This window comes from Ailuropoda melanoleuca, chromosome 13, assembly GCF_002007445.2.
Source record: "Ailuropoda melanoleuca isolate Jingjing chromosome 13, ASM200744v2, whole genome shotgun sequence".
Classification (NCBI taxonomy): domain Eukaryota; kingdom Metazoa; phylum Chordata; class Mammalia; order Carnivora; family Ursidae; genus Ailuropoda; species Ailuropoda melanoleuca.
Window position 1 is genome coordinate 11,632,542 of NC_048230.1, and position 20,699 is coordinate 11,653,240.

At 36.4% G+C, this 20,699-nt stretch overlaps 1 protein-coding gene across 1 annotated transcript in view; it reads left to right on the plus strand.

Moving 5' to 3' along the window:
* BCAS3 (BCAS3 microtubule associated cell migration factor) overlaps positions 1-20,699 on the plus strand; it is a 621,209-nt gene that overhangs the window by 116,547 nt on the left and 483,963 nt on the right. Inside the window, exon 8 of the mRNA XM_034640661.1 lies at positions 17,142-17,249. Within this exon, the coding sequence (XP_034496552.1) occupies positions 17,142-17,249 (108 nt within the window). The remainder of the gene's footprint in view (positions 1-17,141; positions 17,250-20,699) is intronic.

A 20,699-nucleotide genomic window follows, 5' to 3' on the forward strand; every position in this document is an offset into this window, starting at 1 on the left:
CAACTAATGAAGCATCAAACTTTACATCGGAATCTGGGGATGTACTGTATGGTGATTAACACAATATAATAAAATAAAATTAAAAAAAAATGTGTTAACAGAAGAACCTGAGAAATTGAAGTCCAGTTAGATTTGTTTCAGAATAGTTTATATTGGTAAAATTTTTAAAAAATTATTTAAGTATGTATTGGTTTAGCATAATTATTCATATTCTACTTTAAGAAATTAATAAACTAGTAAGTAAATCATAATTCTGGTTACATCGCTGAAATTTAATCTTCAAATACAGTAAGTGAAAAGACAACCTGGTGTTATTTTGAAATAGTACAATGAATGGCAGAAGGATTTGAACTTTTATATTTCCATTAAAAATCCTACTGGTGGTTTTTGTTTTTTTAAGTTTTAATTTAAATTCCAGTTAGGAAAAAAATCCTTGTCTTTGACTGGGATTGTACTATAACTAAATATCATTGTGTGCAAAAGAGGGAGAAGGTCTATATTGGTTATCTATTTCTGTGTTAAGAAATTGTGACAGACTTAATGTCTTAAAGCAACAGACATTTATTATCGCATAGTTTCTATGAGTTGGCAGTCCAAGCACAATTAAATGGGTCCTTATTTCGTGGTCTTAAAAGGCTGCTGGCAAGGTGTCAGCAGAATTGGGTTTTTATCTGCAGGCTTGACTGGGAGAGAACCCACTCCTGAATTTACCCAGGTTCATTTCTGTGTGGATTCAGGATTGAGGGCTCTGATGTACCATTGGCCATGTGCTGGAGGACATCCGCAGTTCTTGGGCTTGGGGGCTTCTCCCACATGGCATCTTAATTACTTAATCAGGTCACCAAGGAAAGACTATAGTGATGACCTTTGAGAGGATGGGACCAGTAATGGTTGGGGGCATGAGGAACATTTCTGAAATACTGGAAACGTTTTTTTCTACCTGTGTAGAGTTACCTGTGTGTATCTACCTTATGAAAATTCACTAAGATGTTCACCTCAGAATTCACCAAACTGTACACTCTTCTTCATGTATGTTTACTTCAGTTATCTTTATTTTAAAATAACTGTAAAACATGAAACAACTTCCAGTGACTTCTAGATTTTTCAGTATATATATGTATATATATATATACATATATATGTTAACATTTTTCTCATATTTCTCAAGTTTTCTACTTTGGAACTAATTCTTTAATCAGTATGACTTATTAATAGAAGCAGGTGATAGGTAAATCCTACTACGGTTTAACCACAGATCATTGGATAATAACCTTTAAAAATAGGAGATCTTTCTGAGTTTTTTTGTAAATTCCAGTTAGTTAGCAAACAGTGGAATATTAGTTTCAGGTATACAATTTAGTGATTCAGCACTGAAATACAACACCCAGTGCTCATCACAAGTGCACTCCTGAATCCCCATCACCTATTTAACCCATCCCCCCCACCTCCCTTTTTGATTGCAATGGAATTCCAGTTTGTTGGTAGTGGACAGCCATACATTATTTCATAAATTTATTAGGAATCTTGTAATCTTGCTAATGTAAGAATGCTACTTTATAACATATCGTATGTAGTGATATTGGCTCTTATTACTCTGGTGCTAACTTTGGAGGCCAAAATGCCCTCTGCCTATATGATGATAGAAAATAGAAAGTGTGCTAAAGCAGTTTTTTCAACTTTTTATTCAGGACCCTGACCATAGCTAGTTTTAAGCTCTTTTCCCTCTACTTTCTAATATTCCACATACTCTGTGGAATAGGGCTTCTCTGTGACTTCTCATGGTGGGACATTCTTCCACTTTTCTGTTTTTTTTATTACTATGTAGTGTCCTCTCCCTCTTTTTTATTCCTACTCTGGTGCCCACTTTCTAGGCTCTTGCTTTTATATCCTCGCATTCTGCCATTGTATTGAAAATAATTCCTCCATATCTACAGCCTGACTTTCTTTCAGAAGACAAAATTTCCTTTTTTTTTTTTTTTTTTAAGATTTTATTTATTTATTTGACAGAGATAGAGACAGCCAGCGAGAGAGGGAACACAAGCAGGGGGAGTGGGAGAGGAAGAAGCAGGCTCATAGTGGAGGAGCCTGATGTGGGGCTCGATCCCATAACGCCAGGATCGCGCCCGGAGCTGAAGGCAGACGCTTAACCGCTGTGCCACCCAGGTGCCCCAGAAGACAAAATTTCCTAATAATACTCCCTTAATTTGATTTTTGTATTCTCTTAGTTTTGTTAATTTTTATGTGCTTTTTTTGATAGCTTTGTCTTATGTACTATTCTTTTTTTTTTAATTGGCTTAAAACATATAATTCCTCTTTCCCTAGTGTCTACATCATTGTTCAATGAAGTTAAGAGGAGATCCCATCTCCATACTCAAGATGAGATGCTCTTTTGCTCTTAAGTCACACTGCCGTTATATACCTTGTGACCATCATGACAGATCGTGCCCTTTGGACAGGTTCATATAAGCCATCGGAAGAAATCAGTACTCCCAGGTCATTTCTTTTTTTTTTTTTTTTTTTAAAGATTTTATTTATTTATTCGACAGAGAGAGAGACAGCCAGCGAGAGAGGGAACACAAGCAGGGGGAGTAGGAGAGGAAGAAGCAGGCTCATAGCAGAGGAGCCTGACGTGGGGCTCGATCCCAGAACACCGGGATCACGCCCTGAGCCGAAGGCAGACGCTTAAGCTTAACCGCTGTGCCACCCAGGCGCCCCTCCCAGGTCATTTCTAATTCTTCCTCTCTAGTTATCATAAGACTTTTTGGGCGGTGATGCATATCCTTTCCTTCCCTGCGCTCGTTCTTTTTAGCCTACTGTGTTTTTCTTTATTCATACTATTCATCAATACTTACCATTTGGTTTATTTCACTTATTTATATGTTTGTGTTTGTCTTCATCCACTAGAATATGCTCAGTGAGGGAAGGAACTTTGGCCCATTTTGTTCAGATTGCCTAGCACAGATATAATTAATTAAATTTATCAAATGAATAAATTAATAAAAGGCAATGGTTATCTTCCATCATTCTGAGAATAAAACCTAATTCTGACACTTCATTTTTCGTTCATTGTTTATTTCCATATTGCTCTATAATTTTGTTGGTCTTTATTTAACCATTTTAAATGTGTGATATATGCGGTGTTAGGATATACTACCATCACCTATAATCCTCTATTCTCTGAATATAGTTAGTTTTTTTCTTTTTTTGTTTTCCTTTTTAAGGTGCTGTGGTATATCTCTATATGGATACAGGTTTATACTTTATACCTATCCATAAGTTGCTTGTCCTTATGTCACATACCTTCCCTGGTCATGTAAGGGGAGGGCCTTTGTAGTAAAGAGCATGGCCTTTTAAGACTGCTGACTACTCATGTAATGGTTAGTAGGACATTTCTTATTAAGTTGATTATGGCTGGCAGATCCTTTAATTGACCTGATGGGTAAAAGTGTCATGAGATTTCAAGCTTTGAAGCAAATACTTCAAGCTGGGAGGATGCCATTGTAATCAGTTTGAAGAATTTTTGAAATTTAGGTGTGTAGAGATGGGTATGGAAGAGAGCCAGGTAGATAGAGACCATGAGTAAAAAAGGCACATGGGCTAGAGTACAAGTTGAAAGAAGAGAGTGTCAACTAAGTATTAAAAAAATTGAGTCTATATCTTGGAGGACGTTATTTGCTTAGATGAAAGGTTGAGCTTCATGACAGTGGGGTGTCTTTGATAGTTTCTGAAACAGGAATAAATGATTAGAGATATTGTTTAGGAAGATTACTATGGCAAAGTAGATAGATTTTTAAGTTGGTAACCTTTGTGTGTGAAACAATGAAATAGGTCACAAATCCCCACGCTTATAGTTCCTAATTGTGGGCACTGCTCATTACACTCTATTTCTGAATGTCTTGTTTTTCCTTCATCCACTTTGATTACTTCTTCAAAAATATTTATTGATGGTATACTATATTCTAGGCACATGACGAGGGCATGAGAAATGAATGATATGAGTGGCTTGAACAAGGTCACAGTATATTGGAGACTTGAAAATAAATAATTTTAATAAGCATAAAAATATTATAATATTTTTGAAATGTCATTGTTTCCCAAAATTCTGTTCTATTCTCTAGGTTAAGTTTTCCCTTTCTACTTATTTATCAGCTTTTTCTGTCAAATGGTTGAATAGATACACACAGATGCCCCCACCGACTGTCTTGTTCAATAATATCACTGTGTTTCTCAGACTGGATTATGGCATGTATCATTATTTTATCAAGCAGAGTATTTTCACTGCCCTAAAAATCCTCTATGCTTTGCCTATTCACCCCTTCTTCCCCTAACTTCTGGCAAGCATTGATCTTTTTACTGTCTCCATAAATTTGCCTTTTCCAAAATGTCATATAATTGGAATCTCATTCCATTTTAAGGCCAAATAATATTATATGTGTATACCACAATTTGTTTATGCTTTCATCAGTTAAGGGATGTATGGGTTGTTTCGACTTTGTGGTTGTATGAATAATGCTGATATGAATGTTCATGTATATGTTTTTCTGTGGGCATATGCTTTCATTTCTCATGGATATACACCTAGGAGTGGAATTACTGGGTCATATGGTAGTTCTGTGTCTAGCTTTTTTAAGAGCCATCAAACTGTTTTCCGCAGAGGCTGAACCATTTGGTATTCCTACCAGCAATGGACCAAGGTTCCACTTTCTCTGCATCCTTGCCAATGCTTGCTCTTTTTCAATTGTTTTATTATGACCAACTGAGTGGGTGGGAAGCGGTATCTCATTGTGGTTTTGATTTGCATTTCCCTAGTAAGTAATGGTGTTAAGGATCTTTTCATATGTTTGCTGGCCATATCTCTGTCTTCTTTGGAGAAATGTCTACTCGTATCCTTTGCCCTTTTGTAAATATAGGTTGTTTGTCTTCTTCTTATTAAATAGTAAGAGTTCAATATATTCTGGATACTAGACTCTTACCTGATCTCTGATTTGCAAATATCGTCTCATATTTTTTAGGTTGTCTTTTCACTTTCTTTTTTTTTAAATTTAAATTCAAGTTAGTTATTAAATAGTGTATTATTAGTTTCAGGGTAGAGTTTAGTGATTCATCAGTTGTATATAGCACCCAGTGCTCATTACATCATGTGCCCTCCTTAATGCCCATCACTCAATTATCCCAACCCCCCACTCACCTCACCTCCAGCAATACTCTGTTCCCTAGAGTTAAGAGTCCTTTTGGTTTGCCTGTCTTTCTGTTTTTATCTTATTTTATTTTTCCTTCCCTGCCCCTTAAATTCCACAGATGAGTCAAATCATATGGTATTTGTCTTTCTCTGGATGACTTATTTCACTTCCCACAATACACTCTAATTCCATCTACATCATTGCAAATGGCTAGAGTTCATTCTTTTTGATGGATGAGTAATATTCCATCATCTATATCTATATCTGTATATCCATATCCATATCCATATCTAGCACACCTTCTTAATCCATTCATCCATCAATGGACATCTGGGCTCTTTCCATATTTTGGCAATTGTGGACATTGCTGTTATAAACATTGGGGTGCATGTGCCCCTTCAAATCACTCTTTTTGTGTCTTTTGGATAAATACCTAGTAGTGAAGTTGCTGGTTTGTAGGGTAGTTCTATTTTTAACTTTTTGAGGAATCTCCATACTGCTTCCCAAAGTGGCTATACCAGTTTGCATTCCCACCAACAGTATAAGAGGGTTGCCCTTTCTCCGCATCCTTGCCAACATCTGTTGTTTCCTGAATTGTTAATTTTAGGCATTCTGACAGGTGTGAGGTGGTATCTCATTGTGGTTTTGATTTGTATTTCCCTAATGCCGAGGGATATTTTTTCATGTGTCTGTTAGCCATTTGTATGTTTTCTTTGGAGAAATGTCTCTTCATGTCTTCTGCCATTTCTTGACTGTTTTTTTTTTTTTTCTGGGTGTTGAGTTTAATAAGTTCTTTATAGATTTTAGATACTAGCCCTTTATTTGATATGTCATTTGCAAATATCTTCTCCTGGTCTTTTCACTTTCTTGATAATGTCCTTTGTTTTTGTTTTTAAAGATTTTATTTATTTATTTGAGAGAGAGAGAGAGAAGGAGAGAGAATGAGTGGGGGAGAGGCAAAGGGAGAGGGAGAAGCAGACACCTCCCCTGCTGAGCAGGGAGCCTGATGCTGGGCTTGATCCCAGGACCCTGAGATCATGACCTGAGCTGAAGACAAATGCTTAACCAACTGGGTCACCCAGGTGTCCCTGATAATGTCCTTTGATGCACAAAAGTTTTCAATATTGATGTAATCCAGTTTATGTATTTTTTCTTTTGTTGTTTATGCTTTTGCTATCGTATCTAAGAATATTGCCAAATCCAAAGTCATGAAGATTTATCTCTGTATTTCCTTCTAAGAGCTTTACAGTTTTAGATCTTATATTTAGGTCTTTAATCCATTTTGAGTTAATTTTTATTTTTGTTGTAAGATAGGAGTCCAACTTCATTCTTTTGCATGTGGACTTTCAGTTTACCCAGCACCATTTCTTGAAGATACTCTTTTCCCCCCCAATGAATAGATTTGGCCCCCTTTTTTTGAAAACTAATTGATTATAGAGGTATGTGTTTATTTCTGGAATCTGAATTCTGTTCCATTAGCTTATATATCTGATGTTATGTCAATACCACAGTATTTTGATTAAAATCTCTTTTTTTTAAAAGATTTTATTTATTTATTTATTTATTTATTTGACAGAGATAGAGACAGCCAGCGAGAGAGGGAACACAAGCAGGGGGAGTGGGAGAGGAAGAAGCAGGCTCATAGTGGAGGAGCCTGATGTGGGGCTCGATCCCATAACTCCGGGATCACGCCCTGAGCCGAAGGCAGACGCTTAACCGCTGTGCCACCCAGGCGCCCCTGATTAAAATCTCTTTGTTGTAAGTTTTGTAATTGGGAAATCTGAGTCTGCCAGGTTTGATCTTTTTCAGTACTGTGTGGCTCTTTGGGGCCTCTTGCAATTCCATTTGCTTTTAGGTTTGCTTTTCAGTTCTGCAAAAAAAGGCAGAAATTGGAACTTTGATAGAGATTGCATTGCTCTTGTTAATGGAACTGCTTTCGTAATTTCTCTTTTGGATTGATAATTGCTGTTTTATATGTGTTGATCTTGGACCCTGCAACTTTCTGGAATTCATCAGTTCTAGTATTATTTTGTGGATTCTTTGGGATTTGTTATATATTGGATCATGTTGTCTGTGAATAGAGTGAGTTAGTAAAACTTCTTTTCCAATTTAGAAGCTTTTAATTTTTTTTTTCTTGCCTAATTGCTTTTGCTAGATTTTTCAATACAACGTTGAATAGCAGTGTTAAAAGTGGGCATCCTTTTCTTTTTCCTGATCTTAGGGGGAAAGCATTCAGTCTCTTACCATTGAGTATAATATTAGCTATGGGTGTTTCATAAATGCGCTTTACATATTTGGAAATTTTCTTTTATTCCTAATTTCTTAATATGTTTTTATCATGAAAGGATGTTGAATTTTGGCAAATGCTTTTTTCTTTATCAGTTGAGATAATCATGTGTTTTTCTCCCCCTGCATTCCATTAATGTAGTGTTGATTGTTATGGAGTTTATTATTTAATTCCACATATTTGTGGCCCAGTGATTATTTAAGGGGTTATTGTTTAATTCAACATACTTGTGAATTTCCAGTTTTCCTTCTGGTTTTGATTAGCAGTTTCATTCCATTTTGGTTAGAAAGCTTGTTTTCGGGGCACCTGGGTGGCACAGCGGTTAAGCGTCTGCCTTCGGCTCAGGGCGTGATCCCGGTGTTCTGGGATCGAGCCCCACATCAGGCTCCTCTGCTATGAGCCTGCTTCTTCCTCTCCCACTCCCTCTGCTTGTGTTCCCTCTTTCTCTGGCTGTCTCTATCTCTGTAAAATAAATAAATAAAATCTTTAAAAAAAAAAGAAAGCTTGTTTTCATTGTTTTTAAATTTATTGAGACTTGTTATGTGGCTAACATATGGTGTATCCTGTAGAATGTTCCATGTGCACTTCAGAAGAATGTATATTCTCTTGTTGGGTGGAGTCTTCTTTGAGTTGGTTACATTTAGTTGATCTATAATGTTGCTCATAAGCTGTGTTAGTTTTTCTTCATTCTTTTTTTATTTTCCTTTGTTATGTAATTTCAGTTGTCTTATTTTCAAGTTTGCACATTCTATCTTCTTGCCTATTCTGATATTCAGATACGCTTCTGAAACCTTTAGTATGCTTTCCATTTTAATTATTATACTTTTAGTTCCATTATTTCCATGTAGTTCCTGTTTCATAATTCCTAGATCTTTATTGATCTTTATCTGTGTATTTTCCTAGATCTTTATCTGTGTATTTTCTTTTAGCTCTTTGAGCATGAAATTTAAGTCAATTGATATAAATTCTTTGTATACTAAGTATACTATCTGGGTTTCCTCAGTGTTTCTCTCCATTTATTTCTATGAATAGGCTATACTTTCCTGATTCTTTGTGTGCCTTGCAATTTTTTTTGAACAGTGGGCATTTGAATATTGTAATGTGCAACTCCGAACATCAGATTGTCATCCTCCCCAGAGTATGCTCTTTTTGCCTGCATCCACCCATTGTTTAGTGGATTTTCTAAACTCTTTTTGTGAAGATGATGTTTATTGTCTTATGTGATTACTGAAATCTCTATTATCTTGGCAGTCAGGCAGTGACCTGACAGAGATTTTCTTAAATGGCAGGTACCAAAAGGAAAAATAAAAACTCTAACATTTGCAAATTGGGACTGAGCTGGGATGGTCCTTGAGTGCGTAGTGATGGCATCTATTACACTACCTTAGCCTTCATCTCCAACTTGTTGCAGACTCAAAGGCCCAGCCAGAGATGGAAGTCATGACCTTGCAGTTGTTTTTTGAGCAAACCTTCGGCATGTGTATTATATTCTTGATTACCCAGTATATCATTCAGTGTATATACCCACACACATGATTTTTCTTTCTTTGTCATTTTATTTTTTTCTTCTCTTTATCTTCTTTTGTTATTTTTAGTTTAAATTTTGTTAGTTAATGTACGGTGCAGTATTGGTTTCTGGAGTTTTCTTTTTTTTAAAAAATTATTTTAATTCCAGTATAGCTAACATATAGTGTTATATTATTTTCAGGTGTAAAATACAGTGATTCAACATGATTTTCATTTAAAGGAATTGGGTTACATGATTGTGGGGGCTCACAGGTAAGAAATAGCTTAGGCTGGCAGGCTGGAGACTATCAGGCAGGGATTGATGCTACAGTCTTAAGACAGAATTTCTTCAGTAATATGTATTTCCATAAATTGAATCTCTATGTTCAGTTCTTTTTATCTGCTGTTTTCCAGTTAATCCCTTTTATTCATTTCCTCTTCATTCTGGAAATGTTTCTGATGTTTATCAGATTCAATTTATCACAGATTCAATTTTCTGAACAAAAGTTGGATATCATTAAAATTAAACACTTCTGCTCTTCTGCTCTTCAAAAACACTGTCAATAGAATGTGAATATGGAACACAGACTGGGAGAAAACACTTGGAAAATACATATCTGACAGAGGACAGTTATCCAAAATATATAGAGACCTCTTAAAACCCAAATAAGAAAATGAAAAACTAATTAAAAATTGGGCAAAATGGGGCGCCTGGGTGGCACAGCGGTTAAGCGTCTGCCTTCGGCTCAGGGCGTGATCCCGGCGTTATGGGATCGAGCCCCACATCAGGCTCCTCTGCTATGAGCCTGCTTCTTCCTCTCCCACTCCCTGCTTGTGTTCCCTCTCTTGCTGGCTGTCTCTATCTCTGTCAAATAAATAAATAAAATCTTTAAAAAAAAAATTGGGCAAAAGACCTCACCTCATACAGAATAGATAGATGTCAAATGAGCATATGAAAATATGGTCCATATCTTATATCATCAGGGAAAATCAAATTAAAACAACGAGATACCACTACACACCTATTAGAATGACCAAAATCCAGAAAACTGACAACATCAAATGTTGGTAAGGTTGTGGAGCAGCAGGAACTCTCATTCATTTCTGGTAGGAATGCAAAATAGTAAAACCACTTTGATAGACAGTTTGGCAATTTCATACAAAGCTAAACTCTTACCATATGATTCATGAAGTTACCTTGCTTGGTATTTATCCAGAGGACTTGAAAATTTATACTTGTGCAAAAAAGTGCACACAGGTGTTTATATTAGCTTTATTCATAATTGCTAGAACATGGAACAATCAAGATATCCTTCAGTAGATGAATGGATAAAGAAACTATGGTACATCCGGGTAACGGAGTGTTAATCAGGGCCAAAATGAACTATCAAGCCATAAAAAGAAGTGGAGGAAAGTTAAATGCATATTGCTAAGTGAAAGAAGTCAGTCTGAAAAGACTACCTCCTCTGTGATTTCAGCTCTACTCTGTGAAAGGCAAAACTATGGAGATAGTAAAAAGATCAGTATTGGCCAGGGCGGTTGAAGGAAGGAAGCATACAGGAATTTTAGGATAATGAGTTTATTCTTTATGATACTATAATGTTGGATATATGTCATTATAAATTTGTCCAAATCCATAGAATGTACAACACCAAGAGTGAACCCTTATGTAAGCTGTGGACTTTGGGTGATCATATGTCATTATAGGTCCATCAGTTATAGCAAACATTCCATTCTGATAGGGGATATTGCTAAAGAGTGGTTTATGCATGAATGGTGGGAGGAGTATATGGAAAATCTCTGTATCCTGTACTCAGTTTTGCTGTGAAGCAGAAACTGCTCTAAAAATAAAAAAAAAATTATTAAATATATATTAATATTTTTTAATGTGATGAAAAGTATTACAGAGAAAGTAAGAAACACTGACGTAGCCAAGATATTTAGATGGAAATGTTTAGTGTTTTCTTGTTTATCTTATGTATTTATAATCTTTTTAATATTTTTTCTTTTAAGATATCTATTTTGTTTCATAATTCCTTACTGCTTAATTTAACCATCACATTTTCAATAATGGAAGCTTTTTAAAAAATTTGCCCTTCAAATAGTTCTCATCAGCACGCTTCACTGAGATAAATGAACTATTTCAATACCATACCATTGGCTGTGGGAGGAGTTTTCCCTCCCTAAGCAAATTTAATAATTTCCCTCTTGGGTATAGGTCATGGGTACAATAGGTAACAGATTATTCTGATACAAAATTTTTCAGATTATTTTCTTGATTACTCACCGTAAAACAAGCTACTTAGGTAAAGAGAAGGTCAGTTAAGGACCGGTTGTGTTCATTTCTATTTTATATTTATCATGAAAACTACAACATAACTTTATACTATGCATGTTGATACCTATGTATTGGAGAGACAGGTGCTGGGGCCACAAGTTCGACTTCCTGAGCCAACCATTTAATAATAAAAATTGCATCATTCCTGCTTTCTTTCCAACCTCTGGTGTTTGCTTGCAATATATTCAGTTACATTTTAAATTTGACTCTCAACATTTCTATGTGGAACTTTTTTTCTTAAAGAATTAATTAGGTTTATTGTAAAGTTAAGTCATAGCTTTATGTTTAAATGTCAGACACAAACCTGTAAAAATGTTAACCCATTTGAGTTCTGGAGATCTAATGAAGACTTATTCTCTATATAACTTCCTTGTGGCACTGTCTGGTGTATATTGGAGTGCAAAGTAAAAGTTTATTTCATGTCTGTATATTTTAGTTTCAGTTTAACATGCATCCTTTCTGTTAGGGGCATGCATACTGCTGATGTTATGGAAAGCTTTCTCATCAGCCTATCCATGAGGAAAATTAAGATTGTCTTGCTGTGTCCCAGGGAAATAGTCAAAGCTTTTAAAAAGATAGAAAATAGAGAACAAAAGGGTATGTCAGGCGTGTACACAACTGTATTATTGGCAGATAGCATGACTCCTTTATGAATGTGTGACTTTCTGAAAACTCTTTTTTTAAAAGAATTATCTTTTTCTGTTAGGCACTGAATAAGAGTTTTTTTTCCATATATAAATAGGTTTTCCAATTCCACCAAGTCTTGTTCGGTGAACTCTAAACCGAGCCTTCATAGCATTTGTTTTGTCCACTTCTATTGAAGGTTTTCTGCAAGAAGAATCTCAGTTGTGACATTGTATGGATGCCAGTGAAATGATCAGAATTCAAGTTTCTAGTGTACTGTAGCTATAACGAGCTGCTAATTGAAGGTGACAAGCTGTTTTTTCTTCCCAGTTGGTCTGGCAAAATGTTAGATTTCATTCATTATTAACTCATTGCTTCTCAGCAGAGGACTGGATTAATTACTTGGGAACATTAAAAAAAGAATTTTTGCCTTGTGTCAGTTTTAGAGATTGAAGTTCAGGTTTTATTAGGTTTTTCCCCCACCTCCAGTTTGGCCAATTGCATCCAGTTGTGTAAGGACCCTCCATAGTCAAGACACAGCGATGTTTCCATCATCCACCACATTTTTTCATGGCGCTTCCCTCTTTCCCTGCCCTGTGGCAACCACTGATCTACTTCCTATAATTTTACCTTTCTACCTTTTCATGGAAAGGGACTCATGCAGTGTGTAGACTTCTGTATCTGGTCTCTTTCCACTTTATAATGGTTTTGAGATTCATTTATGTTGTTGTATGGATAACTTGTTCTTTAAAATTGCTGAATAATATTCCATTGCCTCAGTATATCACAGTATATTTATCCACTCACCTATTGATCTCCATTAAGTGTTTTGTTATTATGAATAGCAAATTACCTAGATGTGACATATGGTAAGGGTATTTTTAATGTATAAAAAGCTGCTAAATTATTTTTCAAAGTGACTGTACCATTTTGCATTCCCAACAGCAATGTATGACATTTTAATTACTTTGCATTCTTGTATTACCAGTCTTTTAAATTTTAGCCGTTCCAGTGAGTGTAGGTATCCCTTAGTGGTTTAGTGGTTTTAATTTGCATTTCACTTCATCTTTTCAAGTGCTTAGTTGCTATCTCTATATCTTTTTTTTTTTTATCATATGTATCTCTATATCTTCCTGGGTAAAGTGTCTTTTAAAATATTACGGCCATTAAAATGTGTTGTATATTTCATTATTATTGAATGATAAGAGTTCTTTTTATGTTCTGGATACAAACCCTTTGTCAGATACATCTTTTTTTTTTTTTTTTTAAGATTTTATTTATTTATTCGACAGAGAGAGAGACAGCCAGCGAGAGAGGGAACACAAGCAGGGGGAGTGGGAGAGGAAGAAGCAGGCTCATTGCAGAGGAGCCTGACGTGGGGCTCGATCCCATAACGCTGGGATCACGCCCTGAGCCGAAGGCAGACGCTCAACCGCTGTGCCACCCAGGCGCCCCTATCAGATACATCTTTTGAAAATATTTTCTCACAATATGGGACTTGCTTGTTCATTTTTTAAATATCTTTATTAAAAAATAAAAGTTGTTAATTTTGGTAATTTTGTGTTGTCAATTATGTCTGTGTTCATGCTTTCTTTTTCTTGTTTAAGAAATAAATTTTACAGTTAAAAATAGAGCTACCCTATGACCCAGCAATTGCACTACTGGGTATTTATCCCAAAGATACAGACGTAGTGAAGAGAAGGGCCATATGCACCCCAATGTTCATAGCAGCATTGTCCACAATAACTAAATTGTGGAAGGAGCCGAGATGCCCTTCAACAGATGAATGGGTAAAGAAGATGTGGTCCATATATACAATGGAATATTAGCCATCAGAAAGAACGATTACCCCACATTTGCAGCAACATGGAGGGGACTGGAGGAGATTATGCTAAGTGAAATAAGTCAAGCAGAGAAAGACAATTATCATATGGTTTCACTCATTTATGGAACATAAGAAATAGCAGGGAGATCGGTAGGAGAAGGAAAGGAAGAATGAAGGGGGAGTAAACAGAAGGGGGAATGAATCACGAGAGGCTATGGACTCTGCGAAACAAACTGAGGGCTTCAGAGGGGAGGGGGTGGGGGATTGGGATAGGCCAGTGATGGGTACTAAGGAGAGCACGTGTTGCATGGAGCACTGGTTGTTATACGCAAACAATATCATGGAACACTACATCAAAAACTAATGATGTACTGTATGGTGACTAACATAACATAATAAAAAATTAAAAAAAAATTTTACCTAAATTTTGTTCTAGAAGCAATTAGTTCGTTCTTATGTTTGGTTCTTATGTTCTTGGAATGTGATCCATTATAAGTTAATTTTTGTATGTAAGTTAGGAGAAATTTTAATTCCTTTCATGCAATGATTTAGTTTTTAAAAGCAGCATTTGTTCAAAAACCGTTCTTTCATTGCTTAATTATATGGTACCTTTGATGAAAATCATTTGGTCATATGTGTGAGTTTATTCATGGACTCTCTATTCTGTTCCCTTGACCTATATTTCTGTGCTCAGACCAGTATTATAACCTTTTCCCCCTTAAATTGAGATATAATTGCCCTATAACATTATATTAGTTTCAGGTATATGATATAATGATTTGATATTTGTATATATTTTAAAATGATCACCACAGTAAGTCTAGTTAATGTTCGTCACCACACAGTTACCATTTTTTTTTCTTTTGGTGAGAACTTTTAAGATTACTCTCTTAGCAACTTTTAAATATATAATACAGGATTGTTACCTCTAGTCACATGCTGTACATTACATCTGTAGGACTTGTTAATCTTATAATTGGATATTTGTTCCTTTTTTTTTTTAAGATTTTATTTATTTATTTGACAGAGATAGAGACAGCCGGCGAGAGAGGGAACACAAGCAGGGGTAGTGGGAGAGGAAGAAGCAGGCTCATAGCGGAGGAGCCTGATGTGGGGCTCGATCCCATAACACCAGGATCATGCCCTGAGCCGAAGGCAGACGCTTAACTGCTGTGCCACCCAGGCGCCCCAGGATATTTGTTCCTTTTGACCATCTTCTCCTGTTTTGCATACCCTTACCTGTGGCAACTCCTAGTCTGTTCCCTGTATTGAAGAATTCAGGTTTTTTGTTTTTAAAACTTCCACATATAAGTGAGTTCATATAGTATTTGTCTTTGTCTGACTTATTTCATTCAGCATAATGCCCCCAGGGTCTATCCATGTGACAAATGGCAAGACTTCCTTTTTTTTTTTAAATGCCTGAATAATATTCCATTGTGTATCTATGTCTGTATCTATCACATTTTCTCTATCCATTTATCCATTGAGGGACGCAGGTTGCTTCCATGTCTTGGCTCTTGTAAATAGTGCTGCAATGAGCATGGCGCTGCATAGTGTATCTTTTTGAATTAGTCTTTTTTTTTTTTTTTTTGATAAGTACCCAGAGGTGGAATTGCTGGACCATATGATAGTTATGATAGTTCTATTTTTACTTTTTTTTTAAAGTTTTTATTTAGTAGGATATCTAAACATTTTTGTTTAAATGATTGATAGAATTTAGAAATGAAGTCATTTTTGAGGATTTCACTGTGAGAAGTTTTAAATTATGAGTGCAGTTTCTTTTATAGATACTGGCATATTCAGATTATTTATTTCTTTATAGATTGGTTTAGATTGGTTTCAGAAAACGAGGTGTTAGTTCCACAGATTTTTTCTTTTGCTTACTCCAGTTTCATTTCATTTCATATTGTATTACTAGTTCCCTCATTGTACTTTTATTGGATTTAACTTGCTCTCCTTTTCCTACTTTGTTAAGATGGAAACATCAGCCTCTTTATCTGTTCTAGTGCCAAGAACCCAGTGTCTTAATTACTGTACCTTTCCAGTATAAGTCTGATCATGTGGAATGCATATTTATATACATTTTAGAATGAGGTCTCATTCTGGTCGATTTTTCATTAGGGTGGAACTGTATCAGTTTAGAAAGTCTGTCAGCCTCTGGTATATACTTCAGTTTATTTTGGTTTGTTTTGTTTTCTTTCTTTTGTGTAAATATGTCAAAATCTTAGATTCATTCCAAGGTATTCAGTATATTCATATATTCAACATATATATTTTAAAATTTCACTTTATAATGGTTTGTGCTTAATTCATAAAAATACAGGTGCTGTTGTTATTAGTGACCTGGGTAAATTGATATATCAATTAACTAACAATCCGTATTAACAACCCATGTTTTGTCTTTATTGCGAGGTTCATCTTTATTGTGAGGTTGTCTTTTTTTTTTTTTAAGATTTTATTTACTTATTTCAGAGGTAGAGAGAAAGTGCAAGCATGAGCGGGGGGCGGGGGAGGGGCAGAGGGAGAAGCTGACTCCCTGCTGAGCAGGGAGCTGGATTTGGGGCTCAATCCCAGGACCGTGGGATCATGACCTGAACTGAAGACAGACGCTTAACAAACTGAGCCACCCAGGCACTGCTATTGTAGAGTTGTCTTTATGTATATTTTGATATAGAGATTTGTATTACTGAGTTTTATACTTAATACAGTCAAGTTCTCGGCAAATAATGACAGCTGTATTTCTTCCATATAGTAATTTATTTTCTTGCCTTATGCACAGGACCTTCCATACTATGTTGAGTAGATGTGGTTTGATAATGAATATTGTCTAGTTCCTGATTTTAGGGTAAAGATTTTCAGTGTTTTACCATTATATATGATTGATATTTTTATTAGTTTTAAGGTTGCTATACTTTATCAGATTAATGAAATGTTTCTTATCATGAGCAATTTTTTTAAGTTTATCAAATACTTCTCTGCATTTATTAAGATAATTTTATGATTTTTTCTTTTCTATAGTAATAATTTGGTGAGTGAGTTTCATTTTCTTTTTCCCAAATTTTGCATTTCTGAAATGAATTAGTTGGGATATATTACGAATTTTTAATAGTTCAAATCAATTTCCTTACATTATGTTAATTAGGGGTTTTACAATCATGTTAATAAGAAAATGTAGAATTTTTTTATTGATCATCCATGTATTTTATTTAAGATTTATCCATTCATGTTATTTTTTTAAAATTTATTTTTAATTTATTTTTTTTTAATTATGTCCAGCTAGCCATGTATAGTATATAATGAATCATTGAAAATGTAGAATTTACTGGGCCTCCCGCATTTTAAAAAATAATGGCTTTTGTCTTTTTTTTTTTTTTTTTTAAGCACAAGTCCACCTTACTGTTGTGTAGATCTATATTCGCTTCGTACTGGGGAGATGGTCAAGTCTATTCAGTTTAAAACACCTATCTATGATCTCCATTGCAACAAACGGTAAGCATTTCTTCATGTGTTTCTTGTTCCAGGTAAGGTACCTCCTGGGCAGGTAAAGCTCTACTAGTGACATTCACCATCTTTGACTTACTTTGTAACGAAGTCACAAAATACCTTCTGAATTCTGCCAAATGGTGTAGCTAGCTGTTAAGATTTCTGAATGAATGTTTTCAAACTTCCAGTCTTGACCCATTAGTGAATTAAGTTTAGTGAGTCCTAACTAGCATTTAAACACTGAAATGGAAAAGAGTAAAAAGTATCTGAGCAAGTGTACAAAGATTAAGTATTGCTTTGAGGAACTTTTTTACATGTATAACATAACTTTTTAATAGAATGTGTGTGCTTCTGTGTTGCTTTATGATATGCAGTATAACTTTCCTGTTAACATTCATCAAAACATATTCTGAACAATTAAAAATGGCTTTAAATATTGTTATTTCTTTGTATTTCACAGTAGAGCTGAAACATGGAATAGGTAGTTTATCCTTCTATAAAATCTATTTTGTTGACATCTCCAGGAAAATACTCAGATCTGGGTTGAACCTGACCTGATGATAATGAAGAATTAATTTATAGCTGTTGAACATTAGGGGAGATAGGGGCTTTAAGAATCTTCTATTACTCAATACTTCCTTTTACATTTGAGAAAACTGCAGCCCTGCAATGGTAAATGTCTTGATTGAGGTCATGGATGGAAACTGTAAATCTTACATCTCATCAAAAAGCAAACACATGGAACATGGAAAACACAGTAATTTATGCTGTGTCAATATAAAATAAATTTTGTAATAAAAGACTCTCAGGTTGGATTTTAAAGGGATTCAAAGAATGACTCAGAAAGGTTGACTGTAAAAAAGAAGATAAAGACATACCCGACAAATACAGACTACAAGAACATGTGGACTTTGATACTAATGATAAAAGTATTTGAATTCAAATACAAAAATATGAAATCAGACAAAGAAATGCTGTTCAGTGATAGTTTGTAGTTCATAGTGGAGATCTAATTATTATGCATATTTATACTTCAAATAGTATCAAAATCAAAATTACAGGAAACAGAAATATTATTGCTGGGATAATGTAATTATCCAGTGAAACATCAAATTATTCAAAATCAACATTATTGAATGGGTGGATCCAGTGGGTAATATATTTAACCTGGAAAAATATAATGAGAGCTCTTCTTCAGGTGTCCTTTGTGCTCTCAAAAAATAGATTACATACATATTTAGCCAAACAGAAACATAAACACACTTGAAAAGGGAGATTAAGTACAAATAACATTTTTAGGTCACAATTTACTCGTATTACAAATACACAAATATACCAGAAAACAGAAAAACGCAGTGCAGTTAAATTTTTAAAAAAGTACTACTTGGGGAATGGAGTTAAGATGGTGGAGGAGTAGTGGACCCCTTTTTCATCCGGTCCCGAGTCGAGTTGGATAGGTACCAGACCAGCCTGAACACTCACGGAATCAGCTTGAGACGCAGGAAGATGCATCTGGATCTCTACAAGTGAACATCTCCAGCGCTGAGTATTGAAGTACGAAGCGGGGAGCCAAGAAACCGCGCACAAATATCGGAAGATAAACGGAAGGGGGAGGGAGCCGCCGCGTTGGGGTGGCAGGAAGCGGTAGCCACCTGCACGGGGGGGAGCAGGCGGACTCGTGGACCGGCACCCATGGGAGTGCAGACTGAGACTGTGATTCGGGGAACGTGCGCGACCAGTCTGAAAACCAGAGATCCGGAGTGCACAAACCACACTGAAACGGAGCTCCAGAGCACGCAGGGGCGGCTGGCGGCTGGTGGTGTTAGAAACACAAAGGACAGAGACTTGCAGGCCCTGGAAGTGAGGGCTGGGACGCCGGGTGTGGGGCGCACATCCCGGGATGCTGCAGGGCTGAGCAGCACCAACAGAAACAGAGTTAAAGTGGCCAGAACATCAGTGGAGAATGGTCCACGATCCCTCTGTTCTGAGACAGAGGCTGAGATTTGGCCACTGCTGCTCTGACTCTCAGAAGAGGCACAGCAAACCACCAGGGAAAGCCGCCAGAGAAAAAAAGCCTGGAAATACTGGCTCACAGTGTGCCCAACCCCATCCCCCCTCACAGGGGACAGGGAGACTCTAGCCAAACAGGGTTGCCTGAGTATCTGTGCTGCAGGCCCCTCCCCCAGAAGGCAGGCTGAAAAATCAGAAGCCCACATCCCTAAGATCCCTATAAAACAAGGGCACACGGCCTGGGTCCTGGTCAATAATTTGGACTCTGGACAACCCTGCAACCTCTCTTCATCAGAATGATGAGAAGAAGAAATCCCCCACCAGCAAAGAAAAGACAATGAGTCTGTGGCCTCTGCCACAGAACTAATGGATATGGATATAACCAAATTATCAGAAAATGGAATTCAGAGTAACAATGGTCAAGATGATGTGTAGACTTGAAAAAAGTATTAACGAAAATGTTAATGAGCATATAGAATCTCTAAGGGTGGTAATGAGAGCGAATCTGGCAGAAATTAAAAATTCTATGAGCCAAATGCAGTCAAAACTAGAGGCTCAGGGGCGCCTGGGTGGCACAGCGGTTAAGCGTCTGCCTTCGGCTCAGGGCGTGATCCCGGCATTGTGGGATCGAGCCCTACATCAGGCTCCTCTGCTATGAGCCTGCTTCTTCCTCTGCCACTCCCCCTGCTTGTGTTCCCTCTCTCACTGGCTGTCTCTATCTCTGTTGAATAAATAAATAAAAAATCTTTAAAAAAAAAAAAAAACTAGAGGCTCTGATGGCCAGGATGAATGAGGCAGAAGAACGTATCAGCGAATTGGAGGATGGACTAGTAGAAGAGAAAGCTAAAATAGAATCTGGACTCAAAAGAATCCGTGCTCAAGAATGTAGGTTACAGGAGATTACTGACTCAATGAAACATTCCAATGTCAGAATCATCAGCATCCCCGAGGGGGTGGAGAAAAACAGAGGTCTAGAAGAGATATTTGAACAAATTGTAGCTGAAAACTTCCCTAATCTAGCAAAGGAAACAAGCATTTGTGTCCAAGAGGCAGAGAAGACCCCTCCCAAGCTCAACCACGACAAACCTATGCCATGTCATGACATAGTGCAATTCACAAATGTCAGATCCAAGGATACAGTATTGAAAGTGGCCGGGGCAAAGAAATTTCTCATGTACCAAGGCAAAGGTATCAGAATTACGTCAGACCTGTCTACATAGACCTGGAATGAGAGAAAGGGTTGGGGGGGCATTTTTAAAGCTCTTTCAGAGAAAAACATGAAGCCAAGGAGCCTTTATCCAGCAAGGCTGTCATTCAGAATTGATGGAGAGATAAAGACCTTCCAGAATCGCCAGTCATTGACCAATTTCGTAACCAGGACACCAGCCCTACAGGAGATATTAAGGGGGTTCTATAAAAGTAAAAAGGCCCCAAGAGTGATACAGA